General features: G+C 40.9%; 1 protein-coding gene across 2 annotated transcripts in view; it reads left to right on the forward strand.

Moving 5' to 3' along the window:
• Nucleotides 1-25,748, forward strand: part of Pde3a (phosphodiesterase 3A) — a 271,067-nt gene that overhangs the window by 222,972 nt on the left and 22,347 nt on the right. For both annotated transcript variants that reach the window (XM_031383785.1, XM_031383786.1), the window contains exons 5-10: nt 2,584-2,708; nt 11,145-11,364; nt 15,899-15,984; nt 18,537-18,691; nt 20,557-20,694; nt 22,263-22,374. In XM_031383785.1, the coding sequence (XP_031239645.1) occupies nt 2,584-2,708; nt 11,145-11,364; nt 15,899-15,984; nt 18,537-18,691; nt 20,557-20,694; nt 22,263-22,374 (836 nt within the window). The remainder of the gene's footprint in view (nt 1-2,583; nt 2,709-11,144; nt 11,365-15,898; nt 15,985-18,536; nt 18,692-20,556; nt 20,695-22,262; nt 22,375-25,748) is intronic.

Genomic DNA, 25,748 nt, shown 5'->3' on the forward strand with positions numbered 1-25,748 from the left:
GTAGACGAGCATCTACATAAGACTGCTAAATGGATTGTTGTTTTATATCAAACAACTTTTATAATACTTATCTTTATTATAATATTTTATAAATTTTAAGGAATAGACAAAGAAGATATTGTAGGTATTGAAGGGGGTCTCTGGGAGGAGTTGGGGTACAAAAGAGAAACAAGAATGTGATTTAATTCTATTTACTTAAAATATGTTTTTAAATGTTAACAAATTCAGATAAATTGAAATCATGTATCTTTTCTCATCATAATGCAATAAAAGTTAAAAAAAAAAAAAAAAAGAAAACTGCAAGCTTCCTAACAAGATGCTCCTACCCAGTTTAGAGTTGAAAATGGCATTATTACAAGGAGATATGAAGATGTAAAAGGTCCTTGGTTGAAGAGCACTGAGAGCAATCGTTCTTCTCAGTTGCTTCAGTATCAGTGGCCACTTGGAGCTTTCTCTCAACCCCTTTCCTCTCTCGAATCCAAATTCTTATCGATCTGTTCATTAGTTCTGAGCAGGGATGAGCCAGCATTGGTCATTGCAAGCTGACAACTACCTTGAGGCTCACACCAAGGTGTATGCAGATGTGACCCTGAACTATAACACATGTAAACAATACACATTGGTTTAGGCTATTTTACTAATAGTATAATATAATAAATTAATATATGCCAGGTTAATGTGGATGGATATAGGTAGAGCCTAATTAATCTGGACTTCATTACATTCAATTTTACAAACTTTTCAAAATAAACAAATTTTGCTTCTTTTTAAAGAATACTTCCTTTGATTTTTAATTCTATGATATAAGTGCCTTTGCCTGTATGCATTTATATATGCACCACATGTTTATAATACCTTGGTGAATGAAAGGGAGGGTATTGCATCATCTGGAACAGAAATGACATATGGTTATGAGCTGCCATGTTGGTGCTGGAAATCAAACCAGTGTCCCCTCCAAGAGCAGCCAGTGTTCTTAACCACTGAGAGATCTTTGTATCCTCCTTTTAAATGGTTTTTGTTTTTGTTGTTGATATTGCTGTAAAAGAACATAAGTGGGCAGTTTTTGAGTGAGCCTCAATAAGATATCTTTTTAGGATGTTAAGTTCTTCAAAAGGTCTACATGGATGAGTAATAGTTTGTTGAGTATATAATTGTCTAAGAAATGAAAAGATAGACATATATATTAACATATATTTTTATAGTCACTTTGTCAGTTATGCAGGCAAGCAGAATGAGCCAACAGAGACTAACACCACAAGGAAACCTTTAGCTAACACATATTTTTTTTTTATCTTATTCACAAAATTACAAGCATTTGGGAAAGGCTAAAGATGAACTGTCTAAAGATGCCTTGAAAGAGGCATTTTGTAGGCTTCCAATGTTCTTGACAATTGCTGAAGTTTACTTCACCCTTCAAATGTTTTTTTAATCATGTATGTTATGTGGTAAATTCCTATGAGAAGTCAGAGCAAAGGCAGCTTATAAAATAATATAAAATAATTAAAGAAAAATATCATGGAGAAGGAGATCCTGAAGTCCCACTCCTCACTAAGGAGCTCTGCACATGATGGCTGATGGGAGAGGCAGAGCCCCCATTCTTTGGGACCACCTCCAAATTATACCCCATTAATTTTGCATCTTATATGACAAACTCCATAGATCCATGATTCCATAATTTCATCAGTTTCAGGATTATTTACAGTCTGTCACTCAGACAGATCAGACACATCCTGCTCAATCTAAGATTGGAAAATGATCAAATATCCAAGCTATATTCATGCAAATTATAGACTTTTAACCTTCAGCAAATTTACTGGTGCATGAAAGGACACAGGTGCTGGCAAAACACAGACCAAGCACTTTTCACTGGGAGCAGTCCAAGGTTGTCAACTTCCTGAATTCCCTTATCTCCCAAATTAGGGTGGATAAGGTTTCCATTTCCACAAGTAAGGCTTGAAGCGGTATTTAAAGAGAAATTTCGCTTGGAAGGTCTCCAAGAGTCCCATCCCATTAATTACATGGCTTCTGTAACCTTCTTTAGATCCAATACTCTATAGATTGATTGATTCCAGATTAATTTACAGGGAACAACTTGATGGCCAAATCTGGGATGCTCTTCATATGCTTCACCTAGGTAAAGAGAACTTGTTACCTCTGCCACAATTGATAGGATCAGTGTGTTAGCACCATGCTCATTTTGTGTTTCATTTGGGCTGTTACTGGGTATCGCATTCTTTTCAGGGTGTCACCAGTAGAAAGAAATCTTAGGACACTGCCATAGGTTGCTGCTAGCAATATTCTTTGTTAGGCAAGGCTGTGTTGCCAACAGAGAGAAATGACAGGCTACAGGTTTGCTTTTATGGTTTATTTGATTAAGTACTACAAGACACTGTCATTGCGTGGCCTGAGAAAATGCTAATTGTCGAATGTATTTACCAATAATATTGCATAGGAAAGAATACCTGTCAGCAATCTGGGGATGAATACTCAGGTTGGCATATCTACTGTGGAGGTGGCAGAAATGTTCTGGAAAGATGTATCAATGAGTCATATCTCTGAGATCTTTAATTGCTGTCTTTGTAGTGCTGTCAATCCTGACTCTTGGAATGCCCCAGTGTTGATGACTCTTACCAAGAGCAGATCCTTCACTTCGTCCTATGCTGTCTCTGCAGCTAACCATGTAAAAGCTAAAAAGCAAAACAGGCCAGGTAAGTAACATTCTTTGTACACTCTGGGTGTATAGTCCCATTTTCCATACATAAGTTGTGATAATGAACTGTGACAGTAAAATGAAGAACAATGAGGTTTATTTTTGGAGAAGTGGAAAGAATGAGGAGATTCACCTAAATCTAAGTGCAGGTTCATGCTGGGGTCCAGAAATTGGGTTTGGTAAGATGCAATTACGACTCCAGCATTTAAGACGCTAATGCACACACTTCCTTACATTTGCCTCTGAATTTTCCTCGAATCCACGTGAGGACTTGGCCTATCCTCCTGACATCTCCTGTATGCTTGCTTCTGTAGAAATTGTTTTCAGGTACTTTCTGCTTTATTTCTGAGTTGTCTGTCCTTAGCAGCTTAAAAAGTTGAGTTTTGGCTCCAGGAGAACCCTTATCTCTCACTGTGATATTGGACATGCCAGTCTGGCTGCCATCATCCTCATGACATTGCTAAAAGCTCTTCTGGTGTGTACAGCGCGCTTCTGCTGCCTACCAGCAGCAATAACGACCAAACACTGGACTTCTTCTCTCGACGGTTTACTCAAGAATATTCTTTTGTTCCAGCTCTCCTAGGTACCCAGGTGTTACAGCTCTTTAAGGTACCTAGGTGTTACAGCTCTCCTAGGTTAAGTGTCAGCTCTCCTTGATGGCATGGTTCTTCTTGATATTACTGCTGCTTCTTCTGCTTCTTCTGCTTCTGCTGCTTCTGCTGCTTCTGCTGCTGCTTCTGCTTCGGCTTCTGCTTCTTCTTCTTCTGCTTCTTCTTCCTAGGTGCTGCAGGTCTGCTTGCTTCCGTGGAGTGGCTCCGACTGTCTGGAGACAGCCCCTTATATACCCGAGCCTGAGCCACCAAGTCCTCCAGGATTGGTTCCCTGTTCAAACCCTCATTAGCATACACCTGCTCAGGAGGGACGCATGCTGCAGTATATACCCACTCGGGAGGGCGCATGCGCAGTATACACCCACTCGGGAGGGGCGCATGCGCAGAATAGTCTGTTGCTACAGTGTATCAAGAACCAGCGCCATCTTGGATACGATCGTCTAAGCGGCCGCTGAAGATCATATCCAAACGGCTGCCTACACTGGTGGGCTAGAGAGATGGCTCAGTGGTTAAGAGCACTGACTGCTCTTCCGAAGGTCCTGAGTTCAAATCCCAGCAACCACATGGTGGCTCACAACCATCCATAATGAGATCTGATGCCCTCTTCTGCTGCATCTGAAGACAGTTTCAGTGTACTTTCATATAATAAATAAATTAATTTTATTTTTTAAAAAATAAAGCTCTGCTGGTGGCCTCTATGGTAGCTGTGCACTGTGCTCAGATGTATGTCTCTCTCTGTGCCAACAGGAGGTAGATAGAGCTCTGAGGGGGACAGCTGGCAGGACTGTGGCTCACCCACTCTTGTTCTCTTCTGTAGCCTAATCCCTCAGATCCGGGTCTCTGCCTCGACCTTGAAACCCTGCCTTCCTTCCCTCCCTTTCCCTTCTTCTCATCCTCTCCCTTCCTTATTCTTTCACTTTTCCTTCTTCTCTCCCTCCCTTCCTTCTCTCCCTAGTTTTATCCCTCATTCTATCCCTCTTGCCCACTCCCCCCTCTTCCATCTCTCTCCTTCCCTCCTCTCTTCCTTCTCATCTTTTCTATCTATTCTTAAGGAAGCAAGTAAGTGTTACAGCGGAATGTATAACAGTCAGAAATAGACCAGATATCCTTAAAATGATGAGATTTATATGAGAACCATTTGAACATTGCCCACATTCTAGTGATATTTCAAAAGATGTCTTGAACAGCAAACCTAACATTAAGACCTAGGAATTAGGGTCGGACTCCTGTTTGCTCATTTTTTGATTGTTCACTTCCCACTTGGTCCCTTCTCTTGAATGCTTAAAATCTCTACTGTTCAGTGAAGGAAGACACATTCTCTTCAGAGTTCAAGTTTATTAGTTTTCTAATTCTGAAAGAAACCATTAAAGGCAATCTGATTCTCCAACACATATCGTGGTCCTCTGGGCTCTGGAGATGTTCCTTAAGCTTTGTAAAGTAGACATCATCAAGGAGTTGAGAAGTAGCCTTGAGCTCTATAGCACCAGACAGTGACAGATGATGGAGACTGGTAATTAGCTGAGATGCCACAAGACAAACACTGACAGACATGCCCTCTAGCCTTCACAAGCATGTGCATGAACAAGGAACTCAACACACACATGTGCAACTATACCATGCACCTACACACATCACATCGTGCTACCAACATACTCATACCACACACATATATGCACACATATGCATTCACACATACATACCACATACACATATGGCTTAGCAGATTCATTGCCAAACCTGAAGACCTCAACAGAACAAATTCCCAATATATGCCATGGCAGACAATGTACACACACTCACACACACACACACACACACACACACACACACACACGAATGAATGAGTAAATAAGTAAATAAAAATGTTTATATATAAAATTATATGTATAATATATATGTGTGTGCATCCATATATAAATCTTGGAGCTGGAGGGATGGCTCAGCACTTAATAGTATGCACTGTCCTTCCATAGTATAGGAGATAGGAGTTTTGTTCCCAGCACCCATATCAAGTCACCTGTAACTCCAGCTTCGAAGGGTCTACTGCCATCTTTTGTCCTCTGGAAGCACTGTAACATGCATGCTACATACATGTGCTCACATATGGACAGACACACATACACATAATTTAAAATCAAATCTTTTTTTTTATCTGAAGCTTGTAACTCAGGACTACCCTGGAAGTAACAGTATATGAGGTGTAGCTTCATGTCTCTGGGTCTTCTTCCCATGTCTTTCTTACTAACTCAACATGCCACGAAGGGCAATGGTAGAAATCGGTGCAAGGAGTAGCAGTCTGTCATTGCTGTGGACTCGGCCTCTCCCCATCCTGATGATTTTGAAGGTACTTTGTATTGTGGTGTCCTTAGGTTACTGTCACCATGAAAAGAGTACTTTGTAACGTTGGGCGCCATCTGTTAGCTCCAGTGGGTGCTTCTTAGACTGGAGATAATTGAGTACCTGGGAAGGCAAACGGTTAGCAAGGAAGGACATGGACGCCAGGTAGATGTGATGAGATGTGATGATGAGAGAGCTTTACTGTAATTCACTCAGTATTTATAATTACGCCAAGGAACCAGATCCAGAGGAAATCGAAACCTGCCCATCTAACACAAACACGGAAAATCCATTAACACCAGACCAGAGGAGGATCTTGAAAGGAAGATCCGGCAAACTTTTAACATAAACATGAGACCTGCTCAGTCTTTGATCTAAGGAGCAGCAGTCAGTGTTCCACTCAGCTTCTAGCCTGTCAGGGCTGCATATGGAAACCAAGTCGCTCCCAAGCAAAGGGGGGTTGGAGACCACAATCTATATCCAGTGTGTACTGAATTCAAATCAACCACTAAAATCCTGCCCAAATACAGAAGTGTATTAAGAACCCTTTGAAACTGGATTCCACCCCTCCCTGGCCAATCAGGGTCTTCTGCTTTGTTTTGTTTTGTTTTTTGGATTTATTTGCTTCTTCCTTCTTCTCGTGTAATTTTTAAATCAGCACAAATTGCAAATTCTTATGGGGTTTTTATGCATACCTAACTCTGATTGTCCATCCCCTCATTCCTTCTTTCTTCCTTTCTTTCTTCCTTTCTTTCTTTCTTTCTTTCTTTCTTTCTTTCTTTCTTTCTTTCTTTCTTTCTTTCTTTCTTTCCCTTGCTTGGATCTTCCTGCCCACACTGCTCTCTTTCTGCCCACACATGTTAGACAAGCCTCCACCACTCCCTTACATTTATGCCATGTGCCATGGCTGTCCGCACTAAACAAGGGGTACACTCTGCTTGATGCGATTTACTCTTCTTTCACCTGCTTTTCCAAAACTGATGTGTGAAGAGGCTAGGGCAAGTCCTTTGTGAGGAGGAAGGATGAGGAAATGGTAACCCAAGAGCTAGGAGGAGGAGTGGCAGCGCCTTGGGCAGTGAGGGGCAGAAGATTGAGCACACTGAGGATGAAGGATCTGTGTCCAGAGTATACTAATTGGATATGTCCGGTGCACAAATCAAGTGAACAATGAAATAGCTGAAATGCACGAAATCTTTACCAATGACTAAAAGAAAATTTCATGGGTCAGATCACACAGGAGCCCTTTGATGAAATCCTAACAATGGGAGATTTAAATATAAATCGCCATTGTATTTAATTTTTAAAATGTTTGCCTGCATGTATGTATGTGCACCAGAGGTGCTCAGTGCCAGTAAATGTCAGTAAAGGAGACTAGTTTTCCCTGGACCTCGAGTTACAGACAGATGTGAGCTGCCATGTGGCTGCTGGGAACTAACCTGTGTCTTATGGAAGAGTGGCTAGTGCCCTTAACCTCTGAGCATCTCTAGAGCCCCTTATTTGCATTTTCAACCTTTCCTTTCTTGTGTGAGTCCCAACAGTGGGGAGCTACTGTTACTTCTAAGTTTCTCTAGTTCAGGTTCTGCCTGTGTAGCAATCCTTTGCTAGCATCTTGTAAGTGTGGTGAGCTTTCTGTTGTAGTGAAACCAGATGACTTATACCTACTTATAAGGTAAACTTAAGAGAAGACGTTATATGGTAATGGTTTTTTGTTTTGTATTGTTTTTACTTTAGATACATTTTCTAAAAATTAGTACAAAGTCAAATATTTATCAGAAAAGCTCATTTCTTTCTTTTTTAAAATTAATTTTAGTTTTCCTTAGGTATATGTGTGTTTATGTGTCTGCATGTGTATGTACACCTGTCTACAGGTGCCTGGGGAGGCCAGAAACGAAGGTGAATCCCTTGAAGATGGACATGCAGGTGTTGTAAACCTCTGATATGGGTGCTGGGAACTGAACTTGGGTCCATAGAAGATCAGCAAGTTCTGTGAATTGCTGAGCCATCTCCTCAGGCCCATTTCTTTCTTGCTTAATTAGAGTTAATCTGAGAGACTTTTATACTGCATAGCAATTGGATTTACTTAAAGAATTCCTGGAAAGTATCCCTCATCTTCTCCCCCTGGTTGCCTCTGTGCTTTGACACACATTTTCTCAGGCTTTTAGGAATAAGGAAGCAAAGGCTCAGTTACTCAAATGAGTTAGGACTTAAGAGTCTCCAAAATTTTTATTTATTTATTTATTTATTTATTTATTTATTGTCTACTAATGTTTTTAAATATTTCGTGCTGGGACAATTTGAATTGTTGAGGGTTTTGTATTTCATGATCTGTAATTTGTTCCTGGAGTCTCTTAAAATTAATCAATTATAAAATGACAATAAATATCTAAGAAAGTGTGCATGTTTAGCTCATCCTTGTTTCTATTTTGGTGTGTGTGTGTGTGTGTGTGTGTGTGTGTGTGTAAAACAAAATTGGGTATCTTCCTTCTAAACTTTAAATTGATGGCCTTTAAAGGGCCATAGGATGTCTTCCTTTCTGATTATTTATAACTTTCCTGGAGAAGTCCCTTTTCTACATCTATGATACTTTATTTTACAATATTTGATTTTCTACCCTTCCTGCCCTTTAGAATTTTTGTTGGGTTTTATTCATTTTTTCCTCTCTGCCTCTCCTCTAGCCCTCCTTTCTAAAGTGGAATCGTATCTAGTGATTGCAGATTGAGCGGCCCTGATCTAAAAGTTTAAGTGGGAGCATTTCAGATTGCCAAACTTGCATTAGAGATGCTCAACTCTTGAACTTGATGTTAAAATTCCAAAAACCATAAAACTCATAAATCTGAAATCCTTCGGAATGAATCATTCTGGATAAGGGGTTCTGTGCCTGTGTCTGCACTGATCATCTATATCTCCATTTGTCTGAAGACTGGTGTATGGACATGTGTGTCCTCTTGTCACACCATCCCTAATGTTCCTTGTTTTGTTTTTAAACTTGCAGTAATCTTCGCACTTTCATCTTCTCACCGCCACACATTCTAAATCTCTGCTGCTCGCTGTTGGTGCTGAGACCCACTGCTTTTTAAAGAGTTTAAAATATGCAGAGCCAAGCACTATACAAGCAAAGTGCTTCTCCTTGGCTGCATGTTTATTTAAAAGATCATCCCAGGAGCCTTGAAGTCTGCTGATTAGTTTAAATTTAGTTAATCCCAGGGTTCCAAGGATCCTAATGGCTATATGGATTTTAAAATGTGTATTTAAGAATGAACCCCATGTCTCTACAACTATCAGCACTCAGCTACTAAAACAAAATCAGTCTTCTCGTAAATTGCCCTCAGAAAACACATATGTGTCAAGATAGAACTGGATAAGTTTCCCTAAGGTCTTTGAACTAATGGTCTAAGAAAAGAAAAAAAAAACACTTTAAAAAATGGTGCAGGGAGAGGGGGCTGAGGAGATCTCTCAGTCAGTGGAAGGCTTGACTCAAGACACGTTCAATCCTCATCACGTGCATAAACAGCCAAGCAAGGGTAAGGCAAACCCTCAATCCCAGCACTGAGCACAAGAGACAGGAGGATCCCTCTGCTTTGTCGATGACCAACCAACCGAGGAGAATCACTAAGCTCCAGGTTCATTGAGAGACTTTGTCTCTAAAACCAAGGTGGAAAGCCATGGAAGATCATACTTGCTGCCATACCCTCAAACACTCTTGCACAGACATGAATATTCATACACACAAAAGAAATAAGAAACACCTGGTAGAAAGGCACCCCCAAATCAACGATGAAGCCAGTCCCTACAACAGTGGTGAGAGGCTTTGTTTTGTTTTGTTTTGTTTTGTTTGAGACAGAGTTCCTCTGCATAGACCTGGTTGTCCTAGAACTCACTCTGTAGACCAGGCTGTCCTGGACCTCACTCTGTAGACCAGGCTGTCCTGAAGCTCACTCTGTAGACCAGGCTGTCCTGGACCTCACTCTGTAGACCAGGCTGTCCTGGACCTCACTCTGTAGACCAGGCTGTCCTGGACCTCACTCTGTAAAACAGGCAGCCATTAAATCTTTACCAGGTGTCAATAAATCCCCATCAGTCTAGCTTCTACCTTGATCCCATGTTCACGTACTCACTAGTGCTCTAATGCTGCCATTTGTGGCCTCTCTGGGTTGAGATGGGCTCATTTGTTAAGTACAAAGATGAAGGATTGACATATTGATTAGGGAGCAACAAGAACCATACTGAAGCCAAGAAGCATGAGAACTCTCAGGAGCCTTTACAGAAGAAACACGGCGCCAACAAAATTATAAAAAGGGAATCTACATGCCATGATATTCTACTTCACAGAGAGGGAAACTTTGGACTGGGAAAAGTCAAGCTTTTGCTGCCAGTTAGTTATACATACCAGCTAGAGATATGACATCAGAGCCCTCAGTTTCCCTTAGAGGGGATAAGCAGAGACCTTAGATGAACTGACGTTATTCATCTTATTTTTAATTCCCTACCCCCAATTTTATTTGCACTCTGCCTTCTCTGAATTTGGGGGACAGCAACTTCAGGAGACATTTACCTCATCTTATAGAGCGAGAGCTGCAGAAATCCAAGCCAGTACCTAGACAGACCTCAAGCTGTAGTGTAAATGTAAATGTGGGTAGTACCTAATCTGAAGTTTAAACTTTAGGCTTATTGTGTGGTTTGTACTGAATGTATTACCTGTTTAAATGTTCCTTTCAAACTTACTCTTCTCAGAGTGCATTTTCACTTACAAATATATATTTCACAGAGAGTGAGAACAGTCATGAAGGATGACCTCCTCCTCTAAATTATCATTTTCACGTGCATATTTTAAGCATATTTAAGGCTTAGAGATCTTAGAGATTAAGAACACTTGATGCTCTTGCAGAGGACCAGGGTGCAGTTCCTAGCAACCAAATGGTAATTCATAGCTACCACTACTCCAGTTCCAGGGACTCTGGTGCCATCTACTGTCCTCACAGGCTCCTGCACACATATAATGCACATAAACTCATGCAGACAAACACACATACATGTAAATAAAAAAAAATAAGTAAACATGCTTTACTTCAAAAAAACATGTTTATTTAAAAAAAAATAGTGAGTTTTGTTCCAGCTGGAACTTTCTCAGCTATGCAAGAAAATTGTAACTGTTATTTCCAAGTCAAGATGAGAAGTGAGGAAAAAAAGAAATAGGAAGAAAATAATATCCTGCCTGAGTTTGCCTCAGGCCACCATGGCTAAAGTAGATGTGCCAGTACTGCCACCAATTTTCCAGGGTGATTTATTGGTCATATTTTCATGTGATGGAGACATTCCAGGGACATGTTCTATCTCCAGATGGTGGCATGGAGATCAGGGCAGATCTGGGGCTGAGCATGTCCTTGGTGGCTGCTGAGTGAGTACAGGGTGAGATGACAGAAAGGAGACACAGGTTTGCATATCAGGGGTTTTCATTGAATAACATCATAACTCACATTCTCTTTCAGGTGGCCTTGCTAAAATTTCACCTGTTCCCTCGCCCTCCTCCTCACCTCCCCAAGGATCGCCTGCCAGCAGTCCTGTCAGCAACAATGCCTCAGAAGAGTTCCCAGAATCCCCTGAAGTAACCATCAAGCGAGGCCCTGGCTCTCACAGGGCCTTAACTTACACCCAAAGTGCCCCTGACCTGTCCCCTCAGATCCTTCCCCCATCTGTCATATGTAGCAGGTAAGAATGTTATCATTATTCCAAGAAAGTATAGTGTGATGTTGTGTTTGAGGCTCTAGTAGATACTTGAGTTTGCCATAGCTCTCTATAAATAGGAACTTGGAGAGTTCAAAATAATGAGCAGCGTATATTTGGTTACATACTAATCAGTGATGGATAAAGTATTTGTTTTGGGGGCTTGAGACATGGATTGGGGCTTAAGAGTGCTGGATGTTCTTATAGAGGACCTTACTTGGGTTCCAAGCACACACGTTAGGCAGCTCACAAGCACCTGTAGCCCTAGCTCCCTGGGATCTGAGGCCCTCTTCTACACTCTAACGTTATCTGCATTCTTGTGCACATACCCACACACATGTAAATAAAAATAAAAATTTAAAAATTTAAAATTAAACACGTTATTTTAAATCACATCAAGTAATCTGATGTATTTGACTATTTTGTTGAATTTCATGTTTTTATTTGTTGTCCTGTGACTATTTTATACTATTTTTAAGTCACTTTACCTGAAATGTATGTGTCTCATTTTAATGCTTTCAAAATGTTCTAATAACACATAATACATTATGTCTGGACTCAACTGGTTCCCTGAATGAAATTAAGAAAATTATTACATCACAAAGAAACAGATGTCTAAGCTGGCCATGGGGCTCATGTTGTAATCCCAGCATTCAGGAGGACTGTTAGGAGTTCAGGGACAGCTTGAGTTAACATAGTGACTCTAAGGCCAGCCTGGAAACCATTTGTCAAAAAGGAAGGGAGGGAGGGAGGAGAGGAGGGAGGGAAGAGTAGGAAATAAAAAGAAACTAATTACAAAGAATTATTAGAGGATGATTAAGGAAGATCTTAATGTGCTTGGTATAATTATTTTTACTAGCATTGTCCATAAATAGGAAATACCTCCATTAGTGATGAACATACTTTTATTGTTCTCCAGTAATGGCTTTGTTTTGGATCCTTGATCTCAGTATTAAATATTTTTTAAGGATTTACTCACTTTTATTTTTAGTATATGGGTTTTTGCCCCCCCCCTCTCTCTCTCTCTCTCTCTCTCTCTCTCTCTCTCTCTCTCTCTGTGTGTGTGTGTGTGTGTGTATCCATGCCATAGGAGGATAGAAGAGGGTGACAGATCAGCTGGGACTGGAGTTACAGATTATTGTCAGCTATACCATGTGAGTGCCAGAAATCAAACACAGGTCCTCTGGAAGAGCAGCCAGTGCTCTTAACCACTGAGCCATTTCTCCATTCCCTATATTTAAGTAGAAAAGAGGCAAGTGTTTTAAGTATAGTCCTGAGGATGCCTTAAACAAAATGTTACTGCCTACAGTAAATGAAGAGGACTGTTTGAATGCATAGCAGCACGTAGCTTTCTTGTGTCATTTAATCAGCGGACACTGTTTAGTAGCTAACAGCTGATAAAGCTTTGCACATTTCATTGCATCTGGTTTGACCGTAAACTCCCTGTGTTATCACTGCGACAGTCAGGATGCCTGACCTCCAGGAGGGATAGTTTACTTGTACCTTCAGCTTTCACGGATGTGGTCAATGGCTCCTGCTGCTTTTATGTGCCTGTAGCAAGGTAGAATCTCAGGGCAGGCAGTGTTCAACTGAGGACACTTTGCTGTTAGGGAAAGTGAAGACAGAGAAAGAGAGGTTGCTGCTCCCAATGTCCATTTGAACCCCGCCCCCAAGAGCTACCTACTTTTCCATAGGACCATCTCCTAAAGGATCCTCCCCAGTTCTAGACAGTAGCACAGACTATTGAACAAGACTTGAACACAAAATACCCGGGGATCGCTACTCATCCAAACTTTACTGCCTTAAGATAAATAAATGCCGTTTATTTTATCATCATTATCTTTGCTTTCATTCTCTCTACTGCTACTTTTAATTGGGAAAAATACCCAACTTTGCTGGTTGGACAAAGACCAGAGTAAAATATTATTCTACTACCCAAGAACTTCCCATGTCAGCTTTCTAACCCTACACACCCATCTTGCCAGTGCTCCTGTGCTGTAAATGTCTAAGAGACATGCTGCATCACACTCCCTGTGCCAAAGTTGCCCAGGAGTTCTTGGTCTGTTTTATGTCCAGTTCTCTGAGTTCACTGAACTCCAGTGCCGACTCCTGTAGGTTAACACCCTGTAATTGTTCAAGCATCTGACCTTAGGCAGACTTGCTGAGGGCAGCATTGTTCTTCGTGCTACACCCCAAGCCAGGATAAAACCCAGCAGAGTCATTTGTGTTAAGAACATCTGCTTCTGGCTTTTCCAAGGGCTTCAGCCTCCCTCCCTCCCTCAAGCCTTGTGAGAAATAATCATCTTAAAGAAAAGCTAGGGGTGTTCAGAAAAGGTCTACTACTTGTCCAGCTTTGCTCCTCCAAGATTATTTTGGTTGTTTTAGGAGGGAAGAATGTTGCAGGGCTGGGCTCACATCAGAAAGAGAAAAGAAAGGAGAGAAAGAGAGAGAGAGAGAGAGACAGACAGACAGACAGACAGACAGACAGAGACAGACAGAGACAGAGAGAGACAGAGAGAGACAGAGAGAGATTTCTTTGTTTCCTTGTCTCCTTGTTCAGCAACGTTTAGAAATCCAGTAGTGTGTGTTTTATTTGTTTGGGCTTTATAAATCTATAATCCAAACCAGGTTTTATTATTCCCTTCAAGGCAGCCACCCATGTAGTCACAGAATGCTCCAGAAACACACGACTAATTATTGTGGTTTCCCCTGCTGAACTCGAAGGGTTTGGCATTGAACCCTAGTCTCTTGGCTGTTGTAATGCCTTTGCAACAATCATGAGGGTTCTTTTTTCCTCTTCTTTTTTTTTTTTCTTCTTTCTTTTTTGAACAGGAGCTGCTCTATTTGAACTAGAAACTCAAATAGTCCTTTTAGGTAGTATCAGGCAATGAAAACTCTTCCTTCTCAGCTCCCAGGCAAGATTAGAAGTCATAAGTTAACTCCTCATTTAGATTTCTGTAACTCTTTTTTTTTCTTTTTATTCCCTAAGGCAAATTTCCTCACTAGAAATACCTCCCATACTTCTGTTTGTATTTCAGGGTTGAAATCCTAAGTTACTTAGTAGGACAGTATACTGTCATGTATAGCTTTTATTATATGTACACTTGAGAAAATAATGAGACATTTAGATAGTAAACATTAGATGGTAAAGTAAATTTCTTCCCCATTATGCTGCCTAATCTTGGAATTAAGTAACCATGAGACCAAAAAGTTCGCTCCTGAGATTTTTTTTTTTTAATATTATGCAGAGGAAAGGAGCCCAGCCACAAAATAGAAGGTTAAAATCTAACCATAAAATAGTTAACAAGATATAAAGGAGGGGCCAGTTTGGTACTTAGTGTGGTGGGATTACCTTTTGACTTGTAAAATAGGTTGTTGAGAAAATAGAACAAAAAGATCTGTATTTTAACCCCCTCTGTGAGGGACACATTCATTTTTCTAGAACCTTCCATCTTCTTGGTTGTCCACAGATCATGTGGCTCACCTATTTTTTTCAACAACAGTGTATATAATCAGTCATTCACTTTTCCCCAAAGTGTCTTTCTCCTTTGTTTATTTTCTTAAGGCCTTAAAGGAGGACTGAAAAAATCTAAAGTAAATAAAAAAGTTTATTTGGGGAAAAAATTAGTATACTGTCATTTTGTTTTAACCTTTGCTGTCCTTTTATTAAAGACTGTTTAGAAACTGACTATCCTATTTCCAAGAAGTAAATAGAACAACAATGCTCTAAAGTTATCCTATTGGAGAAGATATTCATAGCCAAATATATACCAGGGCCTTCAGATCCACTTTATAAATGACAGTTGTTCCACTATTTTTTAAAAGTAGTTTAACAACTTTAGCAGCATTTCAATTTAACTATGTGGACTGAAAAGGAAAGAGAAGAGGAAAGTGAGGAGAGAAAGATGATGTTTAAAGCCCTTTACCAATCAATCTCTCTCTGAAGAGGATTCCCATCAGCATGCACGTGGAAAACAAAGACAATTTCTCCATTAGACTCCCAGTATAAGACTATGATATTTTTATTATAGTGGTTGTTATGATTTCAGCATGGAACATGGAGGATCCTGAAAAGTAGCTAGACCTAGAGTGTCCCGACTTAATGGATGGATGTATTGATACCCTTATAACTGGAAAAACTGTTGGGAGATCTAGAGACATGGTATGAGAGCCTCATTGGAGGATTTCGGTTCCTAGTACTGTGCCTTGAGGGATGTTTCTTATCCCTGGCTCCTCCTTAGCTCTCTCTCTCTCTCTTGCTTTCTGTAAGCCATGATGTGATATATAAGCCACACTATGTCTCAGCTCTGTCTCAAAGCAGTAGAAATGCTGACCCTGGATGGATAACCCTAATACCAGAAGCTAACACAAGCCCTTCCTCCTTGAGGTATATATCTCAGTGCTTTGGTTACAACAATAAAAGACCGAGACAAAAAGCAGTTGATGTTTACAAAGAGACTTTGTGCTTAGGGGTTTTAAAATGTACAGAGGTACTTATGGCTTTCTCAACGTTTCTCAGCTGTGGCAGACCTTATTCGCAAGGGAATCCTGCTGATGGACCCTCAGAGAGAAGTGGCCCAGTCATGCAGAAACCAAACAGAACAGGTAATACACTAGTTTGGATTCTATTGCTCAAAATTCAAGTCATTTTATTTTATATTTTCCTCCTAACCAAAAGATCAACTTGAATTTCTGGCTTTTTTTTTTTTGTCAAATTTATAAATTTTAACTTTTTTAAGTTTTAAATTGGATATGTGGCGGGGAGGGGATGTTATTTGAATGAGTATAGTATAAATGGAAGTCAGCGTTGTGTAACAAATCTCTGTAGCTGGAGTTATGGGTGACTGTGAGCCACCTGATGTAGATTCTGAGAACTGAACTTCCTCTACAAGAACAGTAAATACTTTGAATCTCTGAGCCATCTCTCTAGCCCCAAATATGTAAGCTTAAAAAGACAAACAAGGAAATGAAAAAATTCTCAACACACCATCTAGATTTAACTCACAGCGAAGTTTTGATGTGGGACTCTTCCAAACATTTTTGCACTTTGCGCACAAACGTAGATTATTTTAAAAGTTAGAGGTCCTTTTGTATTATGTACAGAGCTGTACATTACATGTTATTATACATGGTATAATATAATATGTATATTATATTATACCATGTATAATATATACTATGTATATTATATTATACCATGTATAATATGGTGTATTATATATTATACCATATATATAAATGGTGATTTGTCTTGATGCCTTGTCCATCAGAGGGGTACTTGTCCTAGCATACACTAGTGAGCACACAACCCAGACGCTAAGATATAACCTTGATTCTACTACTGTTTATGCTAACATGGATTTTTTCTCGAGGTACTGTAGCCTGAGCCACCCCTCCTTCTGTTCCTTGCTCTCATGTGTTGTCTACATTTTTGCACCTTAGTTCCTTCTTTTGAAAAATGGAAGAATAACAAAAATATCCACCACATAAGATCACCTAAAGATTAAATAAGCCATGTGAGGGAGCTGAAGAGATGGCTGAGAAGTTATGAGAATAGACTGCCCTTCTAAAGGATCCAAGTTTGATTCCCAGCATCTATATCAAATGGCACAACAACCCTATGTGACTCCAGTTTCAAAGATCTGATGCTGTCTGTGACCTCTTTGGGTACTGCACACATGGAGTACATAGAAAGAGATGCATATAGATAAAATAAATAATGTTAAAAATAAGTTTCGAAAAAATGAAAAATAAACTATATGATGAATTTATTTCCCATTGAAGTCTGGGCTCACTCTAAGTAGCTACCGCTTGTGACCGTTGTCTTAATTATTTTTGTTAACACAGCTCTGTGGACTTGCTTCCACCATGCTGAAAGTATAGACAGACAACAAGTATCTATGAGTTTAAACTAAATATAGAGTTTAATGTCATGCCACCAACAGAAATAATTATATGTCCTGGTCAATGTTTCTTGGTAGATACCATCAAGCAAAATTCATTGACATAATTTTTTTCTATGATAATATTGTGTAGCAGTATACAAAGGGCAAGGAGAAGTCAAGGGAAAATGATTGGTGTGGTCATTGTATAGCCTTTCGAAGACTTAGAATAGTCCTCCATGTCTTCCGGGACTGACAGAGTGAGCGGAGCAGGTCAGGTATCTTTGAGGGCTCTCATAGTACCATAGACCTCCACTGCAGTGTCTACCTGTTCTCCACAGATGAGGAACTGCACCCTATCAGTGGAGTTCTCATGCTGCTCTTAGTCCCTGATTTTACCCTGCAAGCAATTACATTAGAAACATGGAAGAAAAGAGAACCCTAGGACTATGTTACAAACGTCTCATTCTTCCTGGTGACTGCTTGGAAGCATAGTCTTTAGACAGCTAGTGTTCTTTGGTTGGATTTTTAGCTAACAGTTGACTACTAACTGAAGGGAGAGATAATGGGGGAGACTAAAAAAGGAGGGAGCCCAGACTCCAAGGACCTGGGCTGTACTTGTAAGATCTATCCATTCATGGGTGTAAGTCACTTCACGCTCTGTATACCACTCATTCCAAAGTGCATGAACAGGATTAGTCCCAACCCGTCGGCCCATAATTAGTGTGTAGTCAACGGTTTCCTGGCTTAATGCAGTGGAAGGATAGAATTTTAAATCCAGCTAGGAAATGTAGCTCAGTGGTGGAGTTCTTGATGCCATGTGTGAAGCCTCAGTTTGATCCTCTTTACCAGAAAGAAAGAGGAGAGAAAGAGGGAGAGGGGGAGGAAGGGAGGAAGGAATTTAAATGTAATGACTCATCTACAAGGTATCGTTGAGAGCCACTGGGTGTCACATAAGTCATATATCTTAATTCCCATCTACTCATTAGGGGCTGGAGAGATTGCACAGAGTGTAAGAGTAGATACTACTGCTCTCCCAGAAAACCAGAGCTCTGTTCCCAGCATCCATGTCGTGTGGTTTACTAACTGTCTATGACTCCAATTCTAAGAGATCTCACACCTGCATCTGGTCTCTACAGTGTTCTTGGCATAGAGACCCATGAAGGCAGTCTCACTAAATATGTCGTCATACGGTAATGTTTAGGAGGACTTACTTCCTTGTGGACCCTCGCCAGCACTGGTCTCTCCTAACAGGCCTTTCTCCTTCAATGGCAGATGATATTTGTCAAGTTACCTCCGATTATGAGACGAACAACAACAGTGACAGCAGCGACATCCTACAGAATGAAGAGGAAGCTGAGTGCCAGAGAGAGCCCCTGAGGAAAGCATCGGCTTGTGGCACCTATTCTTCCCAGAGCATGATCTTCCTGGTAGCCCCTTCTCACTAAGCTCATTCATTTCCATGAGAACTTGCTTCCATTGCAGAGACTGGCTTGGGGATGGATCCAGCTGTCCTTAGGTTTATAGCTGCCTCCCTCTGGGACCACGCGGCTGTGGCCTCCAGGGGTATAGTTACAGCCTTCCTCTCTCTGAGCACATTTGTTTCTTCATGATGCCTTTATTTGGTATTGAAAAGAATAGGATGTGCATGTGTGTGTGTGTGTGTGCTTGTGCGCATGTGCATGTGTGTGTGTGTCTGTGTCTGTGTGCATGCGTGCGTGTGTGCTTGTGCGCGCGTGTGTGTGTGCATGCGTGCATGTGTGCATGTGCGTGTGTGCGTGTGTGTGTGCATGTGCATGTGTGCGCGCGTGTGCATATGTGTGTGCACATGTGTGTGTGTGTGTGTGTGTGTGTGTGTATGTGTGTGCTTGTGTCTGCAGGTGCACATGCAAGGGAGCACACATGGGAATGAAGGTCAGAGGACAACCATCGGTGTTTTTACTCAAGTTCCATCAACTTTATTTTGAGACAAAGTCTCTGACTGGTTTGGAGCTTGATAAGGCAGGGCAGCTGGCCATGGAGTCCCAGGTACCCACCCTTCTCTATGTGTCCAGCTTTGACATTACAAATGCCCACAATCAATCACACTTATTTTTTAAAGTATGTTGAGTAGACAAACTCAGGCTGCCATGCTTGCAAGGCAAGCTCTTCACTGCCTGCTGAGCCGTCTCTCCAACCCCGTGTGTTTACCTTTTACATATGGGTATAGACAACATAATAAAAAACTGAATAAGGAAGAGGGAAAATTAATAAACTAATAATATTAAATGACAATATAACATTAGAAAGAGGGATTGATTTGCTGGCTGATTGTCTTAGGGCATCTTCTGCTTTACCCTTGATGCCCCCTTGATTATAATGGGAACCAGTATTTGTTTTCCTTGTTAAGTTAGATAAGACTTTGACTGATTCCTTTGATTCTCAATGGTCCTGTAAAGACGCTCACTGGTGCGTGCCTTAGTGAGGTTAAGCACAGCTGCCAATCAAGGATAGAGGGTAGCTGACCTGACCGTAATCTGCTTTTGCTATTATCATTTTTCCTTCATTATGTTTCTGCTATTCACACTTTAAAGCAGTTTTTCAGATGAAAAATTTAGCGAACATTTTCTTCCTTTCATTTTCTTTATTTTTTAAAAATATTTGTGGTAGTAGGAAGATAGGACTGTCCTGACTTAGGACATGTTGTTGTACACTAAATGTCCTTTCATTTACATGGAGCCAAGTTGTTTACGGGAGATCAGGTGACAGGGATGAAATGCTAATACTGAAAGATGTGTCTGCTGCCATTCTCCAGGGGTAATGCTGATCTAAATGTCTCAAGTATAATTGCAGTTAATGCGGAGGGGTGGAGGCTACATCCTCCCAGGCATGTCCATCAAGGGTCCAACATCAGCCAGGTCTTACATTTCAGACACATTTACTGAAGTATAGAGAGAAGGAGGTTTAGAAATAACAGAATTTTCCGAAGTTCTTCAGTCTTCATTAGAGAATCTTGCAATTGAGCTGTAGTAGGTAAAGCTGACATCTGGAAGGAATGTCAGTGTTGGGCTAGATTGTATGTAGAAGAGAGACAAGCGGGCACCAAACCATATAAAAGCCTGTCTGAACTGGCTTCGATGCTGGCCGCTTTACTCTGGGCTCATTTTTTCCTACTTTTTTTTGTTTGTTTGTTTGTTTACTGATTTTAAGATGTATAGACTTACCTTGGAGAGATGCAGTTGGTTCTTAAATTTAACAAAATGATTTTTTAATAGAAAAAGTATATGTGGTTCACATATCTTCATCTCCATTACAGGACAAACCGATTCTCGCTCCAGAACCCCTGGTCATGGATAACCTGGACTCAATTATGGATCAGTTGAACACCTGGAATTTTCCAATTTTTGATTTAGTGGAAAATATAGGAAGAAAATGTGGCCGTATTCTGAGCCAGGTAAGAAATGTACTCAAGTAGCCTCCTACACAGGAAAAAACAGTTTGCTGGTTTGTAAAAGCCTCTGTATTTTCTCAGCACCTGTGGGCAGATGCACAGATAGACATGAAATTTTATGGTAGAACACCTGGTAAGTTCTATAGCTGTGCGCAGTCCAAAGAAACTGAAATATCAAATGAATGTTGTAGTCTACATTTAAAATACTATGTAATTCTTTTTTAATTTTATTTTTTACTTGCTCACTGTATATCCTGATCACTGACCTCCCTCCCAGTCACCCCCTCCCACAATCCTTCCCCATCTTCCCTTTCCCTTCTCCTCTGAGCAGGTGCGACCCTCCTGGGTATCCCCCTACCCTGGCACTTCTAGTCTCTGTGAGGATAGGCACATCCTCTCCCACGGAGGCCAGGTAAGGCAACCCAGATAGAAGAACATATCCCATGTACAGGCAACAGCTTTTGGGATAGCCCCTGTTCCAGTTGTTCTGAACCCATATGAAGACCAAGCTACACATCTGCTATATATGTAGGCCTAGGAGGAACCTGTGTATGTTCTTTGGTTGGTGGTTCAAGACAAAGGAAACAGAGACAAGGCTAGATAAGCAAGATGGACAGGCAAATGAAATTCATAGAATTGAGCCAAAGAGAAACTAGCCTGGCCCTAGAAAGGAAACTCCTGTTTATGATGGATCCACTGCTATAATTGTGTGTGGTGACCTTGTTTTTTTTTTTTCTCTTATGAAATCATTGTAATGATTTGAAGTTCCAACCATTTTGATTTCTCAGTCACGGTTGAGGGATTTGAAGCAGTTAAGCCTACAATCTCTAAAACCAATATGCACAGTTTGGCTCTGGTTCTGCTCCATATCAACTGGGTGATCTACACATTGTTCAGCCTCTCTGGGCTCAGCATCCTCTACTCCTAGATATTAGGAATTCATAGTATCAGTCTCAAAAGGTACCCTGAGAAGCATCTGTAATAATTATTATGTGCCAATTGCCTAGGGCAAGGGTCTCATTTAATGATGTGTGTACACACACTGCTACCATGGTTACTCTAATTATTGTTGAAGCAACATGCTTTGCTAACTCCCTGAGTGTTTATACACAGTATCTCAAATATTGGGTTAAATAATAATAACAAAAATAATGGGACGAACTCTGTCCCTAGCCTGGACTCAAAGCCATGGCAAGCTTCCGGCCACATCCTCTCCAAGTGCTGGGATTGTAGGTGGCAGATTCCAGGTCTGGCTTAGCATGTGTCATGTGTATGTTATCTTATAACATTCAGTAGTCATTCAATTTCATACCTCAGTGCATTGCTCTTAGTGTTGCTGGGGTTCTTGGTTTTTTTGGATGTTTATAGGATTTATGTACAATATTTATCTCAACTATAGATGATGTAGTCTTAATGGGAAGGACACAGAAGTCTTCCGTGTGCTTATTGTTCCCAGAGGGAGTATAGCCTCTTGCAGCATATCTGCGTGGTTGACGGACTCACACTCTCAGCTCTTCCCTCTCTAGCACAGTGAATGATGTCTAACAAGGCCTTGTCTTTCCCTTTTCCAGGTATCATACAGACTGTTTGAAGACATGGGGCTCTTTGAAGCCTTTAAAATCCCGGTGAGGGAGTTTATGAATTACTTTCATGCTTTGGAGATTGGATACAGGGACATTCCTTGTGAGTATACGTAACATAATCCAGTGCATGCTTGTTAGACCCACAGAGAGCAATGGGAAGTCAAGGCATCAATGGCTGATGCTGCATGCACTCGATGTGACTCATTGTACCGATGGCTGTGACTAGAAGCCTGTCGTCTTCACCACACAGCACCTGAGTCCTGGAGCCTCACATACTTCCTCTAGCCTCATTTCTTTACCCAGAATAGTGTCATCAGATCTCCTTCACATGAGGGTCTGGATTAAATGGGATGATGACTTTTAAAAGGTTAGACTATGTGCTTTGCATACCTCTTATAGTTATTTGAGGTAAGAATAACTGTTAAATTTATTCTCATTCAATAATAACCTGCTTTTATTGAGCGATTTTAAACTTTTCTCACAGTATTTGACTAGTTCAGCAACTAAAACAAGAACAACTGATGTTTTCTAAAGAAGTGCTAGATTGGGCTAGTGTGTAGAGGGCCTGGACAATCGTGGTTTAGGTAATGCTGTGGAGGAGAAGGAACATGAGAAAAAGGGAATGGGTGAGCTTTAAAAATCCGGTAAATAGGAAATCCCAAGCTGAGGGCACTGTTAAGGATTCCAGTTTAGATTACTGACAAAATTCTAATAATGAAGATATGGTGCAAAGAAGAGTCTACCGCTCACATCGAATCACCCAGTCCGCACATGTAAGCATGGAGACTAACAACACTTACAATAGTATGAAGCTGAAGAAAACGCCCAAAGACCCAAACACGAGAAGTGAGGGATCCGTATATGCTTCAAAGGAATAAATACATAGATGAAAAAGCAATCCTATCAATCTACTAATTTGAATATGTCTTAGGAATGTGTTCTTTGTGTTGGCTTTGGTAACTCATATACTATTACTGGACATGTGCTATTTAAAACACATTTTCTCTTTTAAGTCTGCTTTTAGGCACATTCAAAAGCTCATGTCATGAAGACTTGAAATGAAGGGCTGGGTGTGTGGCATAGTTGGTAGAGAATTTGCCTAGTAAGTAAGAAGTCAGGGGTTCAATACCCAGAGCAATGTAAACAATTCACATGTCTGTAATTTCAGCACTTAGGATGCTGAGGCAGGAAGTCAGAAGTTCCAGGTCATCCTGGGCACATAATGAGCTTAAAACAGGCTTGAACAATGTATAGAGAGACCCTGTCTTAAAAGTAGAAACAAATCAAAGCAACAAAAAAGTTAAAGCTAAAATTTAAAAACGCTTATACTTGGACACAAATAATTGGCGAGTACCTTGGAAGAGCATGAACATACTAGCTTCGAAAGCATGATGATTTTAAAATATTCCCACTGAATAACCACATGAAAATGCATTAACACATAGCATGGCTGGAAGGGAGAAGGAAGAATGCAGGCTGGCACTGAGAAATGCTGAGAATTACAGGCAAAGCATGGGCGAGGTAGACCGGTCAGCTTGGAGAAGAGATAGATGGGTCAGCTTGGGGGCGAGAGAGACCAGACAGCTTGGAGATAGACCCGTCAGCTTGGGGAGGAGAGAGACCCATCAGCTTGGGGAGGAGAGAGACCAGTCAGCTTGGGGAGGAGAGAGACCCATCAGCTTGGGGAGGAGAGAGACCCGTCAGCTTGGGGAGGAGATGGACCAGTCAGCTTGGAGATAGACCCGTCAGCTTGGGGAGGAGAGAGACCCATCAGCTTGGGGAGGAGATGGACCAGTCAGCTTGGGGAAGAGAGAGACCAGTCAGCTTGGGGAGGAGAGAGACCAGTCAGCTTGGGGAGGAGATAGACCAGTCAGCTTGGGGAGGAGAGAGGCCAGTCAGCTTGGGGAGGAGATAGACCAGTCAGCTTGGGGAGGAGAGAGACCAGTCAGCTTGGGGAGGAGTTAGACCAGTCAGCTTGTGGAAGAGAGAGACCAGTCAGCTTGGGGAGGAGATAGACCAGTCAGTTTGGGGAGGAGATGTTTACTGGTACTAGGTTCTTTGGGAAAGTCTGGCTGCTGAGTCATGGAGGTTGGAAGAGAGATGCAAAGGGGGTTGGTGGTGGGGGAGGAGGGGAGAATCTGACAATAAGCCTGGCTTCCTTTAATGTGACTTTCCCAGGGCTCAGCCTGGTCAGGTGCCAGCAAGTGACATAAATGTTAGTGATCTCACAAGGGTTAAGGAGTTACATAAATAAACGCTTTCAGAAAGGAAGCCACGGGAAACTAAAGGACAATTATAGCCAGACAGGATTTCCAAAATTATTGTTTTATTCCCAACGGTGTTTGTGTTTTCAATCGGCGGGTCTTAGGGAATTTACCTGGAAGCCACACTGCATAGAAATACTGTGATGCGTGGTCTTTGCTGTGATCTAGAATACTGTGTTGTCTGTAGACTGGGCTAGTATTCAAGTATAAATAAAAACTTCGAAAATTCAAAGTTTGTTACTTTATGTTTTGACTTCCCATTTTTATATGAGTGACTTAGTTATCTTTGTAAACTATTGATTTGTTCACTTCAGGTGAAAATAATTTATTATAATAATGATGCTTATATGGCAAGCATGTTGGCTCAGTGGATAAGAATGCTTCTGAGGATGTAAATCTGATCCACCAAAGCCACACGCTAGAAGGAGAGAACCGACTCCCATAAGCTGTCCCACCAAAGCCACACGCTAGGAGAGAACCGACTCCCATAAGCTGTCTTCTGACCGCCAGGGTGCGCTTGTGTGTGTGGGCATACGCACACACATAAAATAAGTAAATGTTAAAACAAGCAAACATGCTTGCACCATTCGTGGTCCTTTGCATTTCCATAAAGGAATTTCTTTCCATCTCTTCGGGGAGCTTTAGCTTGTGTGGTGCTGCCTTGAAGTAATTAAGTCTTCTCTGTGTCGACGTTAGACACTTAGACTAATGTGAGTAAGCTAATAAAGGCCGTGCTTGCCAGAGCCTTAATTTCAAATACAAGCACCAATTGCTCAAATTATCTTAGCACTTACCCTACCCAAGACTTATGTCTGATGGGTTCCTGTAAAGGAATCCACAGTTAATATTAAAAGGTTGTGGAAGGAACGTGAAAATGGAATCGGATGAATTGTGATAAGAGACTCTATTCACATCATAGTGGTGGAGTCTTTAGCCAGAGTCCACCTGTGCTACCATTCAGGGCGAAGGAAACCATGGAGCTTAACCGTCGTCTCAGTGGTCTGAGTTCATCTAGATGTAGTTATAAAAAAGGAAAGGATGATGGAAGTAACTTCATGAAGCAGAAGTTGACATAACAATCTACATGGACAACTCACTAGAACTGTGATTAAATATATATACATATATATATACACATGATATATTGTCATATATATGACATATATATGTATATACATACACACATGTATATATATATATATATATATAT

Source organism: Mastomys coucha, unplaced genomic scaffold (assembly GCF_008632895.1).
Source record: "Mastomys coucha isolate ucsf_1 unplaced genomic scaffold, UCSF_Mcou_1 pScaffold20, whole genome shotgun sequence".
In the NCBI taxonomy this organism is placed as follows: domain Eukaryota; kingdom Metazoa; phylum Chordata; class Mammalia; order Rodentia; family Muridae; genus Mastomys; species Mastomys coucha.